This window comes from Acinonyx jubatus, chromosome D2 (genome assembly GCF_027475565.1).
Source record: "Acinonyx jubatus isolate Ajub_Pintada_27869175 chromosome D2, VMU_Ajub_asm_v1.0, whole genome shotgun sequence".
Lineage (NCBI taxonomy): Eukaryota > Metazoa > Chordata > Mammalia > Carnivora > Felidae > Acinonyx > Acinonyx jubatus.
In genome coordinates, this window is record NC_069393.1 from 54630706 (window position 1) to 54655347 (window position 24642).

Genomic DNA, 24642 nt, shown 5'->3' on the forward strand with positions numbered 1-24642 from the left:
AACATATGGTCTACTGTGGAGAATGTTCCATGTGCACTTGAAAGTAATGTATATCCTGCTTTTGTTGGGTGTAGTGTTCTTTGTATGTCTTTTAGGTCTAGTTGATTTATGGTATTGTTCCAGTTTTCTCTTTCCATTGTATCTTTTACCTTGTTATTTTATCCATTATTGCTAGTGAGGTGTTGAAGTCTATAATAGTGAGCTATTACACCCTTCAGTTCTGTCATTTTTTTGTTTCATGTTTTGGGGCTCTGTTAGGTGCATTTGTGTTTTTAATTGTTAAATCTTGACAGATTGACTCTTTTGTCATATATCTTTGTCTATTGTAACAAGTTTTTTTTTTTAATTTTTTTAATGTTTATTTTTGAGAGAGAAAGAGAAAAAGCATGAGCAAGGGAGGGGCAGAGAGAGAGGGAGAGACAGAATCTGAAGCAGACTCCAGGCTCTTGAGCTGTCAGCACAGAGCCCAAGGTGGGGTTCGAACTTATGAACCGTGAGATCATGACCTGAGCTGAAGTCGGTCACCTAACTAACTGAGCCACCCAGGTGCCCCTATTGGAACAAGTATTAACATATATTTTGTCTGATATTAGTATACATACTCCCTTTCTCTTTTAGTTGCTATTTTCATGGACTGTCTTTTCTTTCACTCTCAACCTCTTTGTGTCTTTAGATCTAAAATGAGTCTCAGGTAGACAACATATAGTTGGATCATGTTTTTTTTTGTGTGTGTGTGTGTTTTTAAATCTATTCTGCCCATCTCTGCCTTTTAATTGGAGAGTTTAATCCATCCATTTACATTTAATGCAATTAGTATTAAGGATATTTGCATTTTGCTATTTGTTTTCTACATGTCTTACGTCAGTTCTGTTCTTAAAGTCCTCCATTACTGCCTTCTTTTGTGTCATAAATATTTTCTAATATACTATTTTAAATCCCTTTTTATTTATTTTTCTGTACAATTTATTAATGATTTTTAGTGCTTGCCCTGGGGATATATAATTAACATTTTATTTTATAAAAGTGTATTTCAGATTAACAACAACTTAGTTACAATAGTATACAAAATACTATGCTCTTGTGTAGTTCTATTCCCTTATTTTATGCTGTTATTGTCACAAATTACATCTTTATAAATTATATGTCCGTTGACATAAATTTATTTTTTTCTAAAGGAAAAAGGTTTAATATAAAGACGCAGGATTCACATCACAATAAATGATGAATATTCTTCTCTTAATAAAAGTTCAACTTCTGCATTTTTTTTTTCTATTTAAAACTTATCCTGCCTTTTTTCCTGTGCTTTCCTATTACTTTGATCCCACCTCTTCCTGTCCATGGTTACATTGAGATTCTCTCTGTCTCTCTCCAGTAGTTTAGAAAGTTTACTCCTACACAAGCTATGATGAGTAGCATTAATTTAATACACTCTACCAACATCTAAGAGGAGGTTACAGATAGGTAACCTTCCTTTCCCCTACTCCCCAAGTACACTGTTAGCTACCCATCCTCCTGGGTAGAAATGTGGCATTTTATTTTCCAGTGTTCCTTGTTGATTTTCATGCTCATCAACATAAATTTATAGTTACTGTTGTATGTAGCTGTCTTTTAAATCATAAGGAAAAAAGAGCAGTTACCAAAATACATTCTTCCTTTGTTTCCTTCCTCAAACACTTTATAATATAGTGCTTCGATTACACTTTCCAGATACTATTCCAAAGTTTGCAAGTATTTAATTATCTTAATTTTTTGAGGTCAAAACAATTTCATAGCTAAGGAGGGTAAGGAATAAAGAAGACAACTTACCTAAGGCCATAGAACTGTTAAAAGGTAAAGTCAGAAATTTGAACCTAGGTTGTCTGGCTTCAGAATCCATGCTGTTAACCACTAGTCTGTTATTTCCTGAACACTAGTGTTCCTTCTATTACATTATAACATTGAGTGTAGAATTCAGTTGGACACATAAAACATATTCATTCATGTTGAAAATTCAGAACGGATAAAGTGAAGGATATTGGAGTCAATTGAAAGGGAAGATAACAGTTGGAAGGAACTTTTGATCTATGGCCTTGAAGACAAAGCAGAATCAAGACTATTGAGATTTGAGAGAAGCCTTTTTAGACCAAAGGAACAGGATGAGAAGAGGGATTAAGACAAGCAAAAGCAAGTTATATTCAAGAAACAAAATAGTTTTGAGTTGAGCGTCCTTGAAGGAAATTAGAAGGGAGAGGGTTGAAAAATTCACTTCTGGAATGATTTAAAAGCCACACTTCATAGTTTGGATTTTATTCTGCAGACAGTAGGTAGTCACTGAATCTTTTTGAGCAGACAAAGTCTATTTAGAATTTACTTTATATGTAAATATGTATGTAAATCTGAAGACTAACTCAAACTTTCATTTAATTTAAAATTTTCATAAACTTGTGGAAGCTTATTTTAGTAGGGACCAGATTAAAGTTTGATCTTTTGTATATTAAGGTATGTTAGAGATATATTATAAAGTAGTCATTTTTTTTGTATTAAAAATTTTTTTTTTGAATTTTTATTTATTTTTGAGAGAGCGTGAGTAGGGGAGGGACAGAGGTGGGGTGGGGAGAGGCACAGAAGATCAGAAATGGGCTATGCACTGAGAGTAGCAAGCCATAAGTGGGGCTTGAACTCCGGAACCAAGTGATTATGACCTGAGCTGAAGTCAGATGCTCAACTGACTGAGCCACCCAGGTGGCCCAAAAGTAGTGATTTTTTAAACATGAATATTACAGAAATTTAAAGAAATGTGTTTGATTATATTGAAGGGTATGTGCTTCCTTTCAAGATCTTCTCTTGTATGAGAGGTAGAAAGGTATATCTATTTATTTTAATTACATGCCATATAAAATGGTTCAGATGACCTATCGTATTTTTAAAGTGTTAACAACGAAGTTGTTTGCCAGATACTGGATATATAACCATAAATGAGACCTGGTCATATTTTCAGTCTCTTTTCTTTTCTAATTGGTAAGCATTGGAATGCTCCAGTATTCAATCTTCTTCCTTCCTTTCATTTTTATCTGCCTCATTAACTGAAAGTGATCTCTAGTTTTAAGGCCTTAAATTCTGTCTGTACTTTGATTTCCAATGAACCCAAACTTTCTCCTTTTAAACTCAAACCCACCTATCCAATTCCTTCTGCATGTATCCACTTTGATTTGTGAAAGGCATGTCAGATTTAACATGTCCCAATCTGAACTAGATTTCTCTGTGCCAAAATTGTTTCTCCTTCAGTTCTCTCCATCTCAGAAAATTAAAAAAAAAAAAAAAAAAATTTTTTTTAAATGTTTTTTATTTTTGAGACAGAGCATGAGCAGGGGAGGGGCAGAGAGAGAGGGAGACACAGAATCCAAAGCAGGCTCCAGGCTCTGAGCTGTCAGCACAGAGCCCAGTGCGGGGCTTGAACTCATGAGATCATGACCTGAGCTGAAGTCGGACGCTTAACCGACTGAGCCACCCAGGCGCACCTCCATCTTAGAAAATTAACATTAAGGTTCACTCAGTTCTTAGACCAGAAGCCTAAGTATTGTTTTTAATACTTTTCCCTCCCATTCCACATCCAGTGCATCATCAGAGCAAGTTGGTTATATCTTCAAAATATTTTCTATATCCAGCCACCGTTCTCTACCTTCATGATTGCCATACTATTTCAAGCCACCATTATCTCTTGCCAAGCCTCTAGTAATGATAGTCTTTTAATGATGCTTTCCTCATAATCAGTTATCTGTGCACCCACCTGGTAATCTTAAACAATATAAGTCTGTAACACCTCCACCAGTACCCAAAGGTAAAACTAGTTGATTTCTTTTAAATTCAGAATCCTCACCGTGGCCTACAGATTCTTGCCTCTAGATTTCTGACTTCATTTCCTACCTTCTACCTTATTCACTTTGCTCAGATAATACCAGCTTTTTGCTGTTTCTCAGCTATACCATACTTCATACCATATACTGCTTCAGTGCTGTTCCATCTGCCTAGAATGTTCCTGTCTTGGATATCTGTGTGGATTGATCCCTCACTGCATTCAGTGCTCAAAAATGTTGCCACTTAAAGTCTTCTCCTGACCTCTTTAAAGATTCTCCTTCCTAATTCCCTTCCCAAGTTTTCTCCATGTACTCAGTCAGGGTTTATCAGGGCTTAGTTGTTATCCCCCTCTCTACTGTCTTCTTCTATCATTACTTTGACTTACTTTTATCATACATTTTATCATCATCATCATCATCTGTATCGTTTGTCTTCTTTGCCAGAATTAAAGTTCCTTGATAGGAACTTTTTATTGTTCACAGCTGCATCCCTAGTATCTGACTCATAGACACTCAGTATCTATATAGTCCACCAAGAAAAGGAGGCTCAGAAACAGTAGAAAATGATTTTATATTATTTAACTTAAAAAAAAGAAAATGAAAGAAATTGCCCATCTCCCACCTTGTAGTGTAATTTTAGTATGTTTGAGAAAATATGTAATGACAAAAGACTATTACAAATTCAGTAATGCTTTTTAAAGAAACCTATATTTTGTTCACAGCAAAATAGCATTTGAAGAAATAGTGGCTGTATATACAAGCACATTTTTATTTAATTTACAAACCGTGCTCATATGGATTTACTGACCTTGTAATGATGGAGTTCCTCTAAGGAATTGTGGCCCACAGATTGTGAACTCCTGGTGTAATTGACTCATTCCTAATCAACTTCCGATTTGCATTTAAATGGCTTCTTTTTAACATAATTACTCTACCCAAGACAGTTTGGGTAGAGTAATGTATAACATAAAAAATGAACCCAACTGCCCTTGGATTTCCAAAGAACTAAATTCATCTGACCTAGCTACTTACTACCTTTGTTCTTTTGGTTACTTAACATCTTAGAATCTCATTTATGACATTATGTATGTAGATATATGAAATTATTTTGGTAATGTTCCAGTTACTTAGTACATATTCTTTTCCCCTCCTTTTTCAGGACCATATCTTACTCTTTTTTCTGTCTTTGCTGTGGTTACAACTTTTTATGAAAAAAAGTCTTCTGTCATCTCTGTTCTTGGACCAGCAAAGATAGCTATTAATTATGTTCTGGTTTTAGTTCATAGATAAAGGGAACTTGGTTGAACTCAAGCAGAAAATCCATCCTTTTTCTATCAGATATTGATTACCCTTGTGTTTTATTTACTTTACTTAACTGTTTATTTGGGTCTTTAACATGCCAGACGTATAAAGTGGAATCATTCTAAAATCTAAAACCACTCAGGTAAATATAAGGGTATAGGAATTAGGAAGGTGTGTTTACATTCTTCCAACAAAAATTTACAGACTAGTTTAAGAAACAGGTTGATATTAAGAGAAAGATAGATAGGCTTCAGTTCTTTGCTGAAAATCTAGTGGATAAAACACAAAAAAATAATCACAGTGTATGTAGTTTATAAGTGGTAGTATAAGCAGCACTGATGAGGATGTTCCTAAGCTTGCCTGGGGCTTGAGGAATGAGCTAAAGGATACCTTAGAATGAACTAGATTGAGGGTTGCAGGAGAACATTCTAGGTAGAGGACATGCTATGCTTAAAAGGCATGGAAGCATTGCCATATATGTAGTGATTAATAAGTCAGTCTGACTAGAGCATAGTGTGTATAGGTAGAAAATGGTAGCAGGCGAGACTGAAAAGGTAGTATGAGGCTAGACAGACCCTCAGTGATCTTGAATATCATCCAGGAGTTTGAAGTCTTCAGTATTATTGGAAACCATCAAAGGTTGGTAAAACTGAGAAAAGATGGAAAAAGTTTGGCAGCATTGTGATGGATGGATTCTGTTGGGGATGGTGGTGTAGGGGGATGCTGAAGTAGTAAAATGAATGAAAAGTTCAAAGATGTTATTAGTAGGTAGTAGAGAAATTGAAGAGCCTGGGTTGTAGAATCACAGGCCTGGTTTTAAACCTAGGCTCTGCCTCTTTGTAGTTGTATGAAAAAATTAGTTGCTTTGATTTTCTTATGTGTACTAGGTACTAATAATACCTACTCTACAGTATTCTTCTGAAGATTTTGTTATAGTGGGTATGAAGTACCTGATACAGTGCTTGCCTGATGTCAGCTAAGGGCTCAGTTAATGATAATATGAACGACATGTACTGTAATTATTAAGGTAAGAGATGGTGAGACCTGACTTTAGGGATGGAAAAGAGAATAGGTTTGGATGGATCTGTCTGAATTGGAATGAATAGGACTCAGTGACTGGAAGACCTGATTACTGTCTTATGAAAGAATGGAATCAGACAGACTGAGATTTGTAATCTGAATGGTTTAGGTTGAAGGGGTTAGGGATGCCATTTTCCTGGTAAGGAATACAGGAGTCACTGGTTGAGATGAAGTAAAAGGAGTGTAGAATGATTTTGATTTGGACTTTTTGAGGTATTTGGGATATCTTGGTGATGATATGAATGGAGCAGGCAGTTAGAAATAAGGTCTGGGGCAAGAGATAAGAGATTGCAGAGTTACCAGTATATGCATGGTAGCAGAAATGTGTGTAAATCTTAATGGCAGGGCATATATTTTAAACAGATCCTCTGTATACGCACACTGCTGAGCTCTGTGTTAACACTCAATTGGTTCTTGCTGTTAAAAGTGATATTTAAAAAATAATATCCTTAAGGTGGCTTTGTGTATAAGATAAGGCATGGTTACTTTGATTTCTAATTTAATATTCACTTTTACTTACAGTTATAAACATAAAACCTACTTTTCCTAAAATACAGATCTTACTCTAATTTTAAATTTCTGATAAATATTTTAGTTTAACTTTTAAAGCATTTTAATCTGTAATTATGAATTAAAATTTTTATATTTTCTCTTTAGGTATTTAACAAAATCTCCCTTCGTGTCTAAGTAAATATTAAGAATCATAATTTAGACTTATAAATGTGATTGTTCATAAGTTTAAGTATTCTAATACAGTGTACAAACTTAAGGTTTTAGTCTAAAACTACAAGTCTAAATCAGCTATTCAGTTGCATATTTTATTTTTAAAAAATGTTCATTCTGAGAGAGAGAGCAGGCATGAGATGGGGAGGGGCATCTGAGAGAGAGACAAAGAGAGGGAGAGAGAATCCCAAGGAGGCTCTACTCTGTCAGTGTAGAGCCAACCCGGGGCTTGATCTCATGAACCATGAGATCATGACCTGAGCTGAAATGGGATGCCTACCAACTGAGCCCAGGCACCCCTGGGATGTTATTCCTAAGTCATTACTTTTTAAATTATATCGTGTTTGTTTGTTTATATATAGGTTTATTTTATTATTTTGAGAGATATTTATAAGTTTATGTTATTTAGAGAGAGAGAGAGAGCACACGGGAGGGGCAGAGAAAGAAAGAGAGAGGATCCCAGGCACGCTCCAAGTGTAGAGCCCCAGGCAGTCTCCATCCCATGAAGTGCAAGATCGTTACCTGAGCTGAAATCAAGAGTTTGACACTTAACTGACTGAGCCACCTAGGCTCCCCAGTAACAACTATTTACACTTCACTATTAATTTTACTGGTATACTGCTTACCTTTTTTCTCTCTTTTCTCTTCTCTTCTCTTCTCTTCTCTTCTCTTCTCTTCTCTTCTCTTCTCTTCTCTTCTCTTCTCTTCTCTTCTCTTCTCTTCTCTTCTCTTCTCTTCCTGTGTGTGCGCGTATGCAAGCATGAACAGGGGAAGGGCAGAGGGTGAGAGAGAGAATCTTAAGCAGGCTCTGTGCTCCCAACTCGGGGTTCTGTCTCAGGAATGTGAGATCATTGGTGCTGAAATCAAGCATCAGAAGCCCAGCTGACTGAACCAACCCAGGCACTCCCCCCACCATTATTTTTTATGTAAACATTGTTTTCTCTTTTTAGGAGGTCTTTGTTTTGAATTATTTTGAATTATTATATAATCTGGTGCCTTTTTTTTTTTAAACCAGCAAGCACCTCTGAACTGATATTTCATAAAATAATACTACTCTGTTGGAGACCGAGCTCTTTTATACCAAGCACCAAGTTTTACAAGATACCCCAGGACCTTGATGTAAAAATTGCTAATTTTCTGACGTGCCTCTGATTTTCCTTTTTAGCACCTCTTTATCTCTCAAACTGCTAATGTCTATACTGTACCTCAGAGAAAAGGTTCCCAAGACCCATGAACCATTTTTTCATTCCATCCTTAATTTTTTGTTTCAAAAGCACGGACTATATTGCTTACTGACTTATGTTCGCTATGTATTTGATATGTTTCTGTCCTGTTATTTTTCATAACCTACTATTCCGTTTTGGTTACAAATAAAGTAGTGACTGTGATTAAGATTGAAGAGGGAATATGTGAAAAATTTTAATCTATCTTTTGTTTTTGAGAGGTAGATGATTAAATCAGAAGCTGCAAACCAAGCATGTAGAGTCCTAGTTTAAGAGAGAAAAATGAGGGAAACAGGAAGACCTGCCTAGCCTTCCTGGAATATTAAATCTCCTTGAGTAGATAAGATATAAATACATGAAAAGAAAAGCAAAAAAATAAAGTTTAGATAGCCTGTGACAAATTTTATTTTACAGAATAGATTGCATAGAGAGCACTTTGCACATGACAGAAAACAAAGAAAACATAAGGAATTGACATTTATTTAAAAGGGGAGAGTGATAAGTGAATTCTGAGGATGAGAAAACTGGAAATCCAACTTCATGAGGGCAGTCACCATGTCTGTTCACCACTGGCTGTTCACACTATCAGTGCCTGCCATTGTCCATGCTAGATGGTCAGCTCTCAGTTAATGTCAGTTGAATAAGCAGACATGTATTTGTTGAACAAATTGAAGAGTGCCTTGAACGAGATAATTTATTTTGGCAGAGGTGAGATGCAGAGGCCTGAGAAAATATTAGGATGACTGAGTACATCAGAATACTAACATGACAAGCTCTGAGAATGGGCACAAAGTTGTGGGAAATAAGGCTGCTGCTAATGGTAGCTTGGAGCCAAATGATAAGCAGCTTTGATTGCTGGACTTAAGAATTTGGGATTTGTTTTTTAAACAAAGAATTTTTCTGAACAGATAGTGGCATTGTCAAAGCAGTATTTTATGAGTAGTCTAAAAACACAGTGGAGGTTGCTGTGAGGAAGAGACTGGAGACCCAACTTTGAGACCCATTGTGATGTTGGACAGGAATTCTTTGAACACTGGTTGTGTCCAATAAAATTATGAATATTTCCTCACATGTAATGTATTCCATAAAGATGGTTTTTAAGCTCTAGTGATTGAACATAATGACATAGCTGTCTTTTTCAGTATTTATTTAATTTTCCATGGCATTTTGTTATTGATCTCATGGCTTTTCTGTGAGATCATGGTATAAATTTTGAATACATTTGTTCTTCCCTTATTTGCCTTTTGTTAATGTCAAGCATAGCACATGAGCCATTTCTTGTTGCTATGCAACTGCTAAATTCAATATTTAATATTAATAAAACTGAGTAGCATTAAATTCAGTTAACAGGGTAGCAGGATATGGCTTTACAGTGTCTAATTGATAATATTTGTAAGGTTTAATGTATTGTTACGGATGTGAGCAAAATAGGAGTGACCTGTTTATAGTTGCTCTTTCGGTCAAAATTATTTGTGGTTAAGTCACCAGATTTTTTTTTGTTTGTTTGTTTTTGGTCTTTCCCTTTCATGGTTTTTTGATATGTGATTCAGTTTTTTGTTCAGTGTCTCTGTGTTATTGATGAAGTTTTTATTCTATTTTCTTATTCTTTCAGATTCTGTTACTTTTTGTAATTTTAATAATTTTCACTCTCAAAGCTTATAAGCCTTTTTTTCCTGGCATTATTTCTTGCTATATTAACATTTTTCCTTCTCAGGAATTTATACTTAGTATGCAAGTTTGGAATTCGTCACAATTTCATATAAACCTAGGTGAAAGCATATTACATGTGTTCTTTGGGACAAGAGCCACTTATAATCTCTTTTAGCTATTTGCAGTGTGTACTTGGTACTTTAAAGGTATTGAAATGCTTTCATTAATATTTGTGAAATAGGGCTTTAGAGTTGGGAGGCAGGCTGTGGGATTTATTTAAGGGGTTTGGGGAGGGGAGGCTAGTGTTGAGAATATCTAGTTTGCAGGCCCAAGATAGATAGGATCTAGCAATTCCTTCTCAGTCTCTTAACCACCGTCTCCCCAACCTCTAAACCCCCAGTCCAACCCTTTCTCCTCCCTAGTTTGGGGAAGAGAGACCATAGTGATTTAGCAGAAAATGTTTTAGCAAATAATAAACAGAGACACAGATTACTCTTATTGCTTGAATGGATAGTTTGATTTTGTTAATGTCCTTGGAATAATTTTGATGGGAAGAATTAAGGAGAGTTGAAAAACAATTGCTCCTTAATAATAAATGAAAAATCTAGAATCTAGAAAATAGTGTAGAAAAATCAACTCTTTACAATGTAGTTAACACAGACTCTAGAGATTATTCTGTTGAAAACAATGGCTTAATACTGTGGACAAAAAAGTCTTTTGCTCTGCATTGTTCTTCTCTTTTTTTAAATTGTTAAAAATAATCTTTTTTAATTTTTTAAATTTATTTTTAAGAGAGAGACAGAGCATGAGTAGGGGAGGGGCAGAGAGAGACGGAAACATAGAATCCAAAGCAGACCTGTCAGCACGGAGCCTGAGGGACGCAGGGCCTCAAACCTGTGAACTGCGAAATCATGACATGAGCCCAAGTTGGCCTATTAACCTACTGAGGTACCCAGGCGCCCCGTATTAAGTTTTTATCTTTTTTAGTTTTTTAAAGATTTTTAAGTAATCTCTACATCTCCTGTGCAGCTTGTTTGAACCTATACCCCCAAGATCAAGAGTCCCTTGCTCTGCCGACTCAGCCAGGCACCCCTGCATTATTATTCTTATAAAGAGACAAAATCCTGTTTGTAAGCACCATCTTTTCTACCCCTTTACCTTCAAACCCTTTATGGTGATTGTATTTGTAGTAAGGAAGTGCTATGTTGTGAACCGCATGTATCCACCTGGCTATAGTATTTTAAATTAGTGGTTCCCTCCCTTTTGAGCATAAGAGTACTTTCTAACTAATTTTTTTTAATTAGAAAGTTGTGAGTATAGATTATGTGACAAAATACATAGGGCACCAAAATACATAATACATACTAGGAATTCAGGAACATTTTGTGTATTTTCTTAATTACAATAACTTTTTTTTTTTTTTTTTGCATTTGAACAGTACTATGAACACTGCATGCACAAGACACGTTAATTCTTTCTGAAGATCATTCTTGAAGTACATATGGATTCGTGGACCCCTTGTAACTGTTTGAGCTCCCAGTGAGATCCTTAGTTTGGGAACCACCACTCTTAACCTGTTATTTCTGTTATGTTATATAAAGGTGCAGTCTGATTCCTTTCCCCTTTTCCCTCCTTATTCTCTTTATGAACCATAGGAAACAGTAAGATGGCCAAGATTTTTTCATTGAATCGGCCATATTTGAGGTAATAAATCCAAAAAAGTTTTTTTTTAAATAATGTGGAAGGTGATAATATTTTAAACATTTATATACAGATATATTTGGATTTTTTCTTTCTTTTTTTTGTATGTATAACTAGTGAGTTCTACCTTCATAAAGGAACCAGCAAGTAGTTATTGTGGCAATGTGAAAAAGTTACAAAGATCTTTTTCTTTTAAAATATTATGATTTTTTCTTTAGTAATAAAGGTATTCTCAGAATTTTCCTTCTTCAGAAAACTGTGGACTTGAGGGGTGCCTGGGTGGCTCAGTCAGTTGAGCGTTGCACTTTCGCTGAGGTCATGATCTCCTGGTTCGTGAGTTTGAGCCCCACATCAGGCTCACTGCTGTCAGTGTGGAGCCTACTTTGGATCCTGTCTCCCTCCCTCTCTTCTCCTCCCCTCCTTGTGCTCTTTCAAAAAGATAAACAAAACATTAAAAAACTGTTAGCTTGAAAAATCTATTATCTCAGTTCATATTCAGAAACAGGCTATTTAGATTAATCCAGAATGTTGTGGAAATTTTGAAACGATTTGACTCTTCCATTGGGAAAGGTGCCTTTTAAAATGGATTTTGAGCATTTATGTAGGGAGGTATTTGGGATTTTGTACAATGATAGGACAACCCGTGAGTTTCCATTCTTTCATTGGTTATTTCTAGTGTTGTCTGTTTTGTGTTGTTCTCGAATGTGCTGTGAATTTGTATTGATGTTAATCATGGACAAAAATGCAAATGTTCCTTTTAGGTTTGTCATTGACACTCTTTCCTCAGCGTCCCTTCTGTAATACTCTGGGGATCCTTGAGAACTGGAGGAACACACCATCTTTTTTTCAGCAGCAGATTAATATTACCTTACTATAGGGAGTGTTACTGTAATAATGGATTTTTTTTTTCATCCTTTCAGGGTTTGAAAGTATTCTTGAAGGGCTGTTTGGACCTGCATTATTAAAAGATCTCAGTTTATATAAAGGTATTCAAAATCTTTTTTTTTCTTCTTCTTTCCTCTTTGGTATATTTCAAATTCTTCCTGGTGACATATCTGATACTTTTGTGATTTAAACCCCAGTCTCTTTCTCCTTTTTACTCAATTTTATGTGAGTTAAAGCTGTATCCCTATAAACATTTTTGTGTTTAGTTGATAATGCAAATATATGTATTAATAAGATACATTAATTAGTGAACAGTTATTAAGAATATTAAGACAAGTAAGGAACCTGTTCAGTGCTTAGGATTTTTTGTTGTTTGTTGTTAAAATAAATAATATTTTTGAAATTCTCATTTGTTTGAAAAATTCACTTTTGTAACTGTTAATTTGGTATTCCAACTCTTTTTGCAGACTGTGAACCTGAAAGCATTTCTGATTGGACTTTTGATGAAAACTGTCTATTCTGTTGCTTAAGAAGAGATAAAGTAAAGGTAACGAAAAAACTTGTGTAACTTATCTAGTGTGGTATTTTATAGTTTTTATTTTTTCAAAATTTGATTATTTGTTGGGGGATTTGTAGGAATAGGAAGGCATGATTCCATATTTATTTATAAAAGATTTGATAGTAACTGAGTTTTGCAATTTAGACTGTTTCTAGTCTGTTGATTAGCCTATTGAGAAATCTGTATCCCAACATGCATTGCTTTATTTATATAGTTCACTAAGCAGAATAATTAACTAGATCTCAAACTGTTGAGTGTATTTTAAATATGAAATGTATGGTAATTGAAGCAATGGGAGTCATTTGTACAAAAAGAACAGTAGCATGGATCTGGATCAAGTTACTAATTCATGTAGATTTATGATAAACTGTGGTTTATGCTTTAGTATAAGATGTTTCTTCATTGTATTGGAGCATGAATGCTGTTTATATTCAGTTGTAGAAGTTGGCTGTATTCTGTTTTTATTGCTTTGTATTAAACATAAATGGAGTTTTGGTTTAGAAACATCATTTCAAATGTTGGAAACATGTATTAATAATAGTTTGCTATCTTATGTTTCTTTTCATGATACTTTTGTTTCTGTTTTAAAGCTTTGGAAGCATTTTGAATTCCTTCCTCCCCCCTGTATACTTCTAACTAGATCATTGACCAGGTTCTATAAGTTCTTCCTTCATAGGAAGGAATTGCATTCTTTTTCTTTCCACAGTCCTTACTGTGGTTCAGACCATTAGCATTATTTCTAAACTACTGAAATAACATGATTGGTCGCTTTTAGTTTTCTTCAGTCTTTTAAACACTGCTACCAGTGTAAACTCCTTCCCCCTAACCTTCATGCCTTAAATAGTGTGGAAACGTTATCTCATACTCAGTCTCCAGTGACTTTCTCATTGTATTCTGGATTTATTAGCCTAATGATCTGTGCCTCAGTACGCTCCACAGTTAGTTCACTTCTCTTTCTAATGCTGCCCCCCAATTGTCTTTTATACAGTTTTCTTTCAGCTTAAACTGGTGCAATCATTTGTTTTTTGTTTTTTGGTTTTTTTTGTCCAGTCATTTGTATTAAATAACATGCTTTTACTATTTGGACTACAGCACTACATATACCCATTGTTCTCTATCGCTTGAAATTCCCCTGCCCTTAACTCTTAGCTTAAGCTTCTATCCTGCTATCTATCACTGGTATACCTCTGCTCTTATTGCTGTTTCTAAACTTCACACTGTTGTAGTAAATGTTATCTATACCAGTCATTTGTCAGTTAATATTCTGCCTTATTTTGTTCCTATTTTTCTATGTTTGCATCTTGTGTTCTTAACTGTGTTGTCAACCTCTGAACACTGTGAACCATGTTGTATACTTCTTTGTTACCTCTGCTTGTAACCACTGTACCATTATTTATCATTGTTGGCAAGTTGCTTTCAAATCTGAAAGCCAATTTAAGAGCCTTTTAATGTTCTTTTCTGGCATCTTTTCTTGTTTACTACATGAAAAGTTGTTCCTGGGACTATCCAGGATGGTCTGTTCCCATTGAGTGAATGTGGAGAGTGTTTTGAAATTTAATGTGGTTTGAGAAGGACCAGAAAATTAAGCAACTGCTAGTGAGGTTGAAATTGGTCATTTTGAATTGTGTGTGTATGCACGCATGTGCATGCATGTTGTGGCTGTTGAGCAAGTCATTTAGTAAGCATTTTGGTGGAATAGAAGGAGCAACTGTTAATTATCTTTTTTAAGGTAGGATGAGGAGGAAAGCTCTTCTATGGTCAGTAATTGAGTACAGTATATTCTTGTAATATGATTGAGTTTTCCATTGCTATATGCAGGTAAAATACTGTATGAATATTTTTAGAAGACAGAACTAGCAAGACCTGGAACTATGTAGCATTTAAAACAGCTGCTCTTACCGTTTTAGTTCCTCAATTTCTAGTTGCTTTTCTAACTAGAAAGAGTATTTCTGTTTGACAACCTAGCTAGTTCTGGGAAAGCTGGTATTCTCCATTAGAAACTTCACTACTTATCTTTGACATTTAATTTTTTCAGAGACAACCATAACAACTATAGTGGAAAATAGGAAAAAAGAGAGCTTAGAAAATGTAAATTGCCAAGTATAGATCTCTAATTGTGTTAGATTTAAAGTGATTGAACTGAAACTCTTTGCAGGCACTTGGAGCATCTCATATGAGAATTACTACAATGTGTAGATAAATTTATCCACTGGGTTGAAGTTTACACTTTTTAAGGCTGGCTTTAAGATTTCAAAGAGAAGGAAATATCTAGAGTATGGTAATAGCCAATGGGTGGCAGCATAGAGCATGATAATGGAATCTTGAGTTTGGAGTTGGCATGAGATCTCCAAACAATATTTGGAAAAGCTGTTAGAACTATTGGTCTGATAGTTGGGAAAGAAATGACACTTATGCATATTTTTTTCATTTTGGATTTTCAGATGTTGAAGGTGTTAAAATGGTTAAAGTAAATACATTATGTTTATTTTTTTTTAAATACATAGGTAAAAAATATAAAGTAGGCTCTTTGGAAAATAGAACAGGAATTCACCTAGAAATTAGTAAAACAACTGTTGATCTACCCTTCAAGACCCTATAGTGGTTAGAAAATATAATTTTTAAGAGATAGGAAAATACATTTTTTTAACATCTGCTATGTGTACTATGTACCATTTGCTTATATTTGTTCCCATTTAAATCCTCACAGCAATCCTGTAAAGTTGGTTAAAGGCATCCCAGTTTTATAAATAAAGGAATTAGAAGGGTCACAGAGACTAAGTTACAGGATAAGTCAAATGGCTGGAATTTGATCCCATGGTTTTTTAATTACATGCATTTTGATAACATAAGTAGGAAGAGGAACATGGAAACTGGGGAGCAGGAATTAAAGTAGAACTTGGAATTACTCACTTTGAAAGACAGAAGAGATAAGTGTGTAGATGGTCATGAGTATATTTGAAATAGCTAGTCTCAGCTGTGCCTAAGAATCTGTTAGTGAGTGCCTGCCTCGCTGGCTGACTGGCTTCTTTCTTTTGTGTTTGTTGGGCACATAGTGGGCACTCTGTAAAATATTTACTAAATGAGGAATTAAGAAATCCTAGGAGTCTTAATAAACTTGGAGAATTATATTAATAGCTAACTTTTGAGTGCTTACGTGTGACAAGCATATGCACACAGTTGTCTGTGTTTATATACTCATGAAGCTTTTCTACTTCTTTTTAGCTTTAAAAAAAATAATTTTAGACTTATAAAACAATTGCAAAAGCAATAAAAGAGTCACTGTTATACCCTTTACCCAGACTCTCCATATGTTAACATCTTCTAATACAATTATACAAATCGGGAAATATTGATACAATATTATTTAATCTAATTTCACAGCTCACCAGTGGTCCCGGCAATGTCATTTTTCGGGTCCAGGGTCCAATACTTTGTATTTAGTTGTCATGTATTCTTAGTCTCTTTTAGTCTGGAATAGTATTTTTTGCTTTGCCTTTCATAAATTTTGAAGAATACTGATAAATTGGTTTGTAGAATGTTCCCTCAATTTAGGTATGTCTGATGATTCCTCATGATTGAATCTAGGTTATGCATTTTTGGCAAGAATTCCACAGAATGATGTTGTGTCATCCTTAGTACACCCTATCAGGAAGCACATGGTGATGTCTTACTTTGGATCAGTTAGTTAAGCAGATGTCTGCCAGTTTTCTCTATTGTAAGGTTTCTATTTTTTCCCTTTTTGTATTTAATTTTTTATTTTTTTTTTAATGTTTATTTATTTTTGAGACAGAGAGAGAGACAGAGTGCAAGTGGGGGAGGGGCAGAGAGAGAGGGAGACACAGAATCCGGTACAGGTTCCAGGCTCTGAGCTGTCAGCACAGAGCCCGACGCGGGGCTTGAACCCATGGACCGCGAGATCATGACCTGAGCCAAAGTCAGATGTTCAACCGACTGAGCCACCCAGGCGCCCCTCCTTTTTGTATTTAATAGATACCTTGTTGAGAGGTACTTTAAGATTTTTGTGAATATCTTTTTTTCATCATACTAGTTTCTTGTCATACAGTAATTTTAGCATCCATTGATGAAAGTTGCTTGAAAAATTACTACCTAGTGCTTACCAAATAATGATTTTCTATTTCTGTTATTTCTTCTGCTTTTGTTAGTTGGAATTCTGCTCTAAGATAGAGCTTTCTTTTCTCCTCTATTTATGTATTTATTTGTTTACCTATCAATATGGAGTCATGGATTATTATTTTATTCTATGGATTATAATTCGTTACAATTATTCTTTAATTTTGTATTGCAAATTGTCCTAGATTTGGCCTTGGAGAGCTCTTTCAAGTTGGCCTATCTTTTTTGACCTTTTTTTTTTTTTTTTTTTTTTTTTTTTTTTTTTTTTTTAAATAGCACTTCTTTTCTTTTTGGCACCAAGAAGCATACCCGACTTACCTTTGCTTTCTCTGTCTCAGCTCTGGATTTCTCCAAGGAACCTTAGTTTCTTTTATTTGGAGAATTGTATGAGAAGGAAAGCAAGGTCTGTCTGGGCACTAGGTGTCTTCGTCGGAACTGGGGTGTCATTACTTCTAGGTCTTCTCAGTTGTCTCAGCTAGGAAATATGTATGTTTACTTAAATATATGTACGTATACATTTGTATTTCTTTATGAAAACCCATTTTGTGAGGCTTTTATTATGTTGATAGTATGAAGAGTTGATTCAGTAGTAGTGAGAAGGTATTGGAGAGATAGGAAGAATAGAAAATTGCTTCCAGTATTTATTGTCGCTAAAAATGGACTAATTCTAAGTGATAAATTTATGGTATCGCTGTGCTGTGTTTGGCTGAGATAGAGTAGAGATAGCTGTTGTAGAGTAAGGAGCATGGATGTTTCACTAACTAGGGATGATGGGAGATAGGATGATATACCAAAATATAAACTATTTGTTATCTTAAGTTTGTTATAAGACTGTTAGTAAGTTTAGTATTTGAGTAGCATTTTAGGAAGGTGTTTTAAGAAGATGAGACTTGGAAGAATACATAGGCAGATATGAGAGAGGCATGTTCTAGGTGGAGCCAGAGCACTTAATTTTGGATATACTCACAAGGTTGGAGGCAAATCATACAGATATCCTTCATTGCCCAGCTAGCTAAAGAATCATGTAATAAGATTCTTTTCATGTTTATCATTAGTCTATCATGTTGTGTTCAGTATGAACATTCATAATTTGTTCTGTTTCATGAGTATATGTTAATTAAAAGTTTAGATACATCCTTTTAACATTTTAATTTTTATTGCTACTTTAGCACTTTGAAAGTTTATAGTAAGAGCAGATGGTGAATCTAGTTATTATTTTCTCGTCGTATTCCACAACATGTATTTATGTCCAGTGTGTTAGCTTGGGTGTATTCAATGCTTCTTGATAGGAATGTCATCTTGTCTCAGGGTACCACAAATCAGTAAGTATTCATAGTACCTATTGTATAAAAGGACCTGTGGAAGAAAAATATATTAATATAGTATACATCATTAGGGGTGAGAAAGAAAAACAAATACGAAAAGCTTAAAGGTTATTTATGAGAATTCAATAGATGCACAGCAGACTTAATTGGATACCACAAGTCAGTACATGATTAATTAATTAGTCCATTAACTGTACAAATCTAGATTGTGAGACTTAACCTTGTTGTACTTCCAGAGTCCTTTTATATAGATTATTTTCAAAGATTAAGGAAAACCACTTGACTCCATGTAATCAGTGCTCAATCCAGGATCCCATTAAATATCGAAGTGGTTTTTTTGAACTCCCAATCTGTGGATTTTTCCCTTGAACAAACAGGCCTCAGTAAACTATTAATTGGTGGTTAACCAGTTGTGTTAAATTTTATGTGGTCAGAGTTAACAGATTTATCATTTGGTTTATTAAATGTCTAGATCTGTGGTAGGCCAGAGAGTCTACCAAAGAAGTAAAAGACTAATCCCTCCTTATGGGCTGGCTGTTGGTGACATCATGGGTGGCTAAAGCAATTAAAGGAGATTTAAATTAGGGAGAGTTAAATCATCAATCGGACATGCCCAGAACCAAAGCTCTGATGTAGGTAGGAAACATTAAGAGTAAAACCCCCTCCTTCATTCTCCTGTATAATATTCAAAAAGATAGCGGATAGTACAAGAAAATGTAAGTACTGTAGTACTTGAGAGATGAAGTAGATGCACTGGAGTTGCTTAATCAAGGAGATAGAACTCATCCTGAACCTTACAGAGCTCTGTGTTTTAGAATGATTGGTTTGGTGGTCATTTTTAGGTTGTAATACAGAGGAATTTATAGTGAGAACATTATAGAAGGCTCTTCTAATCCAGAAAATTAGCCTGAATTAGGATTGTAGCTATAAAGATGAATAAGGAAGGGATGTATGTAAGGAATCTAGAATAAAGTGTTAAAACTTAGTGATTATGTGAGTATATAAATAAAGGAGAGGGAAATATTACTGCTGTTAGGTTTTCCAAGCCAGGATGACTTCGCTGGTGGATTAACAGAAGTTGAGAATTGAGAAGAGGAAAGGTGTGGTGATCAGTTTTTATGGTGAGGATAATGAGGTTATTAGCTGAAAGCAGTTTGTGGTGAAAGTGAGCATTTAATTGGAAGTGTCTAATAGAGCTGTGGAAATGGAGTTGAAATAAGACATCTGAGCTGAATACTATTGATAGGATTTCTGAATGTATATGGTGATTGGAATACGTGTAGGTGAATCTTTGGTGAGGGGTAAAACATTTCTTCTTCCCCTATTCTGTATTAGATTTCTGTCCGTTTTGCAGTTGTTTGCGTTTAGCTGCAGATTGTGCCTTTCATACTGCTTTTTTTGGTATTGTGCTAAAATGTACATTAATATAACATTTAATGTCTTAACCACTTTTAAGTATATAGTTCAGTAGTGTTAAGTATATTCACAGTATTTTGCAACCAATCTCCAGAACTCTTTTTATCTTACATAATTGCAACTATATCCATTAAGTAACTCCCCATTTCCCTTCCCCAGCCCCTGGCAATCACTATTCTACTTTTTGTCCTATGAGTTTGACTATTGTGGGTACCTTGTATAAGTGGAATCATGCAGTATTTGTCATTCTGTGACTGGCTTATTTATTTTACCTAGTATAACATCTCAAGGCTTTGCTATGTTGAAGCATATACCATAAAGGTAGAATAATATTCCGTTGTATGTATGTACCACATTATGTTTATCTAATCATCCAACAATAGACATTTGGGTTTGTTCACCAACAATAGATGTTTGGGTTGCTTCCACCTTTTGTAAATAACGCCACTGTGAACATTGGCATACAAATACTTCTTCAAGACCATGCTTTCAATTCTTTTGGGTGTATACCTAGAAATAGAATTGCTGGATCATGTGGTAGTTCTATTTTTAATTTTTGAGGGACCACCAAACTCTTTTCACATTGGCTGCACCATCTTACATTCTTTTTTAAATTTTTTTTTTTCAACGTTTATTTATTTTTGGGGACAGAGAGAGACAGAGCATGAACGGGGGAGGGGCAGAGAGAGAGGGAGACACAGATCGGAAACAGGTTCCAGGCTCTGAGCCATCAGCCCAGAGCCTGACGCGGGGCTCGAACTCACGGACCGCGAGATCGTGACCTGGCTGAAGTCGGATGCTCAACCGACTGCGCCACCCAGGCGCCCCTGCACCATCTTACATTCTTAACCAACAGTGCATAAAAATTCTAATTTATCCACCATTCTAGCCAACATTTGTTATTTTCTGTTTGTTTTTTTTTTATAGTAGCCATTCTGATGGGTGTGAAGTGGTATCTCATTGTAGTTTTGATTTGTATTCCCTTATGATTAGTGATTGTTCATGTGTTTTTTGGCCATTTGTACATGCTCTTTGGAGAAATGTCTATCAAGTCTTTTTGCCCATTTTTAAATCGAATTGGTTTTTGTTGTTGTTGAGTTGTAGGAGTTCTTTCTAAATATTAAGCCCTTATCAGATAATGATTTGCAAGTATTTTCTCCCAGTTTGTAGGTTATCTTTTTACTCTCTTGACTGTGTCCTTTTATGCATAGAAGATTTTTTTTTTTCTAATTTAAAGTTTATTTTGAGAGAGTGTAAGCAGGGGATGGACAGAAGAAAGGGAGAAAGAATCCCAAGCAGGCTCCACACTAACAGTGCGTAGCTTGATGGCAGGGCTTGAAGTCATGGAACTGTGAGTTCATGACCCGAGCCAAGATCAAGAGTCAGACGTTTAACCAACTGAACCACCCAGACGTCCCAATGCATGGAAGCTTTTAAAATTTTGATGTCCAGTTTATCTATTTTTACCTTTGTTACCTGTTCTTTGGGTGTCATATTTAAAAAAATCATTACCAAATCTAGTGTTATGAAGCTTATCCTGCTATAAGGATTTATTCTAAGGGTTTTATAGTTTTAAATCTTTGATCCATTTTGAGTTGATTTTTGTGTGTGGTATAAGGTATGGATCCAGCTTCATGCTTTTTTGCATGTGGATATTTATTTTACCCAATACCATTTGTTGAATAGAGTGTCTCTTCTCCCAGTAAGTGGTTTTGACACTCTTGTCAAAAATCATTTGATCATAGGGGGGCATCTGGGTGGCTCTGTCAGTTTAAGCATCTGACTCTTGATTTTGGCTCAGGTCATGATCTCCTGGTTTGTGGGATTGAGCCCCACATTGGGCTCTGAGCTGACAGAGTGGAGCCTGCTTGGAATTCTCTCTCTCTGTCCCTCCCCTGCTTGTGCTGTATCTCTCTCAAAATAAACTTAAAATAATCATTTGATCATATATGTGAGGGTTTATTTCTGAGCTCTCCCTCCTGTTCCATTATTCTATGTGTCTGTCTTTATGCCAGTACCTATTGCTTTGATTACTGTAGCTTCATAGTATGTTTTGAAATTAGGAAGTGTGATACCTCCAACTTTCTTCTTTTTCAAGATTGTTTTGGCTATTTGGGGTCCTTTGAGTTTCCATATGAATTTTAGGATGGATTTTTGTATTTCTGCAAAAAATGCCATTGGGATTTTGATAAGGGTTATGTTTTAAATCTGTAGATAGTTTGGGTAGTATTGACATCTTAACAATTAAGTCTGCCTTTTTTTCTTTCAAAAAATTTTGTCAGTTCCTTATTTCTAAAGTTAAAATCAATAGCTGTATATTTTTACTTTTATATTATTTCAAAAGCACCAGCTACTGTGGTTGAAATAAAGGTACTGTGAATAATTAAAAGGAGGTTTTAGCCACAGATGCTCTTTTCAAGAAATTTAGTCTAGTGGAGGAGGTAAGAAACACACACACACACCCCCCACATAATTATAATACAGGTTATAAAACTAGTACTGTCAGAGTAGTATAGATAAAGTGCTATAAAAGTTTAGAAAAAGGCAAGATTACCCTTAGCTAGGCTTTTACAATACCACTGCCTCAAATATGCAGTTGGATATCCCTTCTATTTATAATGGTCTTGGGCATCTGTAGACATCCACAGTCATTATGGAGAACAGATCGAAATTCAGGAAGTTTTTGGATTGAGATTGGGTTGTGGATAAGAATGGGGATAGTATAAACTTAATTTCTAGCCAGTGGAAGCATATAGGAAACCCATGCTCTTGACTGTGGAGGTGACTTGCATTTGTCTTGTAGTATTTTTAATAACTGTACATGTATAAGGGAGAAAAAGCTGTAACTGCAAATGCTGATAGTAGATGCCGGTGAATTAAGCAGAGCAGTAATAGTCATTTGCCACTTACATTTTAGGCTTAAAATTTGCATGAAAAGTAGTAACAGATGCACTGATACGAGTCATTCATGGTAGTTTTGTTGTATATTTTGAATACCATATTTAACTCCTGGTGTGTATTCAAGCTTTGAGCTTTGTTTTTTTCTATTCTTTAACTTGATGGTTTGCTTAACAAAATTGACATATGGTAAAAATTGCATTAAGCACAATTTTTATTTTGTTAATGTAAAAAGCAATAATTTACATGAAGTAAGGTTTCTTTTTAGATAACTGACCTTAAAGAGTATGAGCATTTAAAGTGGTGGAGCCATTTTCCTTAAGACTTGCTGGCATTTAAAATAATAAGATGTAGGAGAGTGGCATTTAAATCAATGAGTTGCATCTTGTCAGCTCTTTTTAGTTCATTGCTTGAAATGTCACTAAGCCATGGGTAGCAGACATGGATGTAGATACAGGCCCATGATCTACTGGGGTAGGCTTGCTAACATAATTATTACAAAACTTGCATGCATGCACATGCTTCTAATTCCTAGGTTTTCTATACCATATTGTATGAATTTTTTAAAAATCACTTAAATTTGGAGAACACATGTACATACAGATGAGGAATGGTCTTGAATTTAGATAGGGATGGCCCTAAAATGTTACCCCCTCAGTTTTGTATCACACTCCTGAAGTCTAAGCCATCTTAACCTTTCCCAAGTGAAATTTGTCATTATTTCTTCCATTTCCTTTCCTGAAGTGTTCTCTCTCATAAAATCAGCAACTTATATAAGTGTCCTTCCCCATTCTTACCCTCCAAAACACCAAAACTCGTAAGGTGACAAATAGTAGAGTTACAAAAGAAACTTTAAGGAATCTTAATCTTTGTATTTTGTTTAAAGTTTAATTTTATTAACTATTGCCCTAAGAACGAACTTCCAAGCTGACATGCTTTTGTTTCTTTATTTATTCAATAACATCCTTGCTATTTCAGGGACCAGTGGAACTACTTTTGTTACAGTTCTTGGAGAAATTTAATAATTCTATCAGGGGTCAGCAAACTATGCCCTATCTCCATATCCACCCACAGCCTGTTTCTGTAATGCCTACAGGCTGAAGAGTTGGTTTTGGGGGGGGGGGGGCGGTGGGAACAGGGAAAGGGGAAGAGGGGGAGATGCAGCAAAGACTATATATATCCTTTAGAGCCAAAAGTATTTACTCTCTGGCCCTTGGTAGAAAATGTCTTACTCTCTTTTGAGTATCTTCATCAGTTTGTTGAGTTACTAAGAGAAGCCTGAAAGTTGTTAATTGCCCTATCTTGTTATTCTGTTTGCTTTTCTTCTGTGTATCAGAACAACTCATAACACAAGCACATACAGCTTAATGGCAAGACAGGTGGGGTTGTGAAGGAGAGGATGAGAGAGAGAGACAAGGGAGATCTGGCATATTTGTGGGAGAAAAGTATGGCTTAACATTTGTCCACCCTGCCTTTTTACTTTGAAATAGTTTCACATTTATAGAAAGGTTGTAAGTGGTATAAAAACTTTTATATACCCTTCACCTAGATAACCAGTTGTTAACATTTTGCCACATTTGCCTTACTATTCTCATTCATTCTGTCTCAGAGATATTACATATAACATACACAGATTTTCCTGAATCATATCAGAATGAGTTATAGACCTCATACCCCTCATATATCTCTATTCCTAAATATTTCCTTGTGTATTTCCCTATTTCCTAAGAATTAGGGTGTTCAGTTACTATACTACACAGTACAGTTACCAAAAATCAGGAAAGTTAACTTCAATGGAATATTTAACCTGTGAATCTCATTTAGATTTTACCAGTTGTCCCAGTGACCGCCCCCCCCCCAACCCCCTCCTTTAGTTCAAAATTTAGGATCACTCATCAAATTTTATTTTCTACTCT

General features: G+C 35.2%; 1 protein-coding gene across 9 annotated transcripts in view; it reads left to right on the forward strand.

Annotated features, from left to right (window-relative positions):
- LCOR (ligand dependent nuclear receptor corepressor) overlaps positions 1-24642 on the forward strand; it is a 137297-nt gene that overhangs the window by 53926 nt on the left and 58729 nt on the right. For all 9 annotated transcript variants that reach the window (XM_053207727.1, XM_053207723.1, XM_053207728.1 and 6 more), the window contains 2 exons: positions 12433-12498; positions 12865-12944. In XM_053207727.1, coding sequence (XP_053063702.1) covers positions 12433-12498; positions 12865-12944 — 146 coding nt within the window. Of the gene's footprint in view, positions 1-12432; positions 12499-12864; positions 12945-24642 lie in introns of those variants that run through there.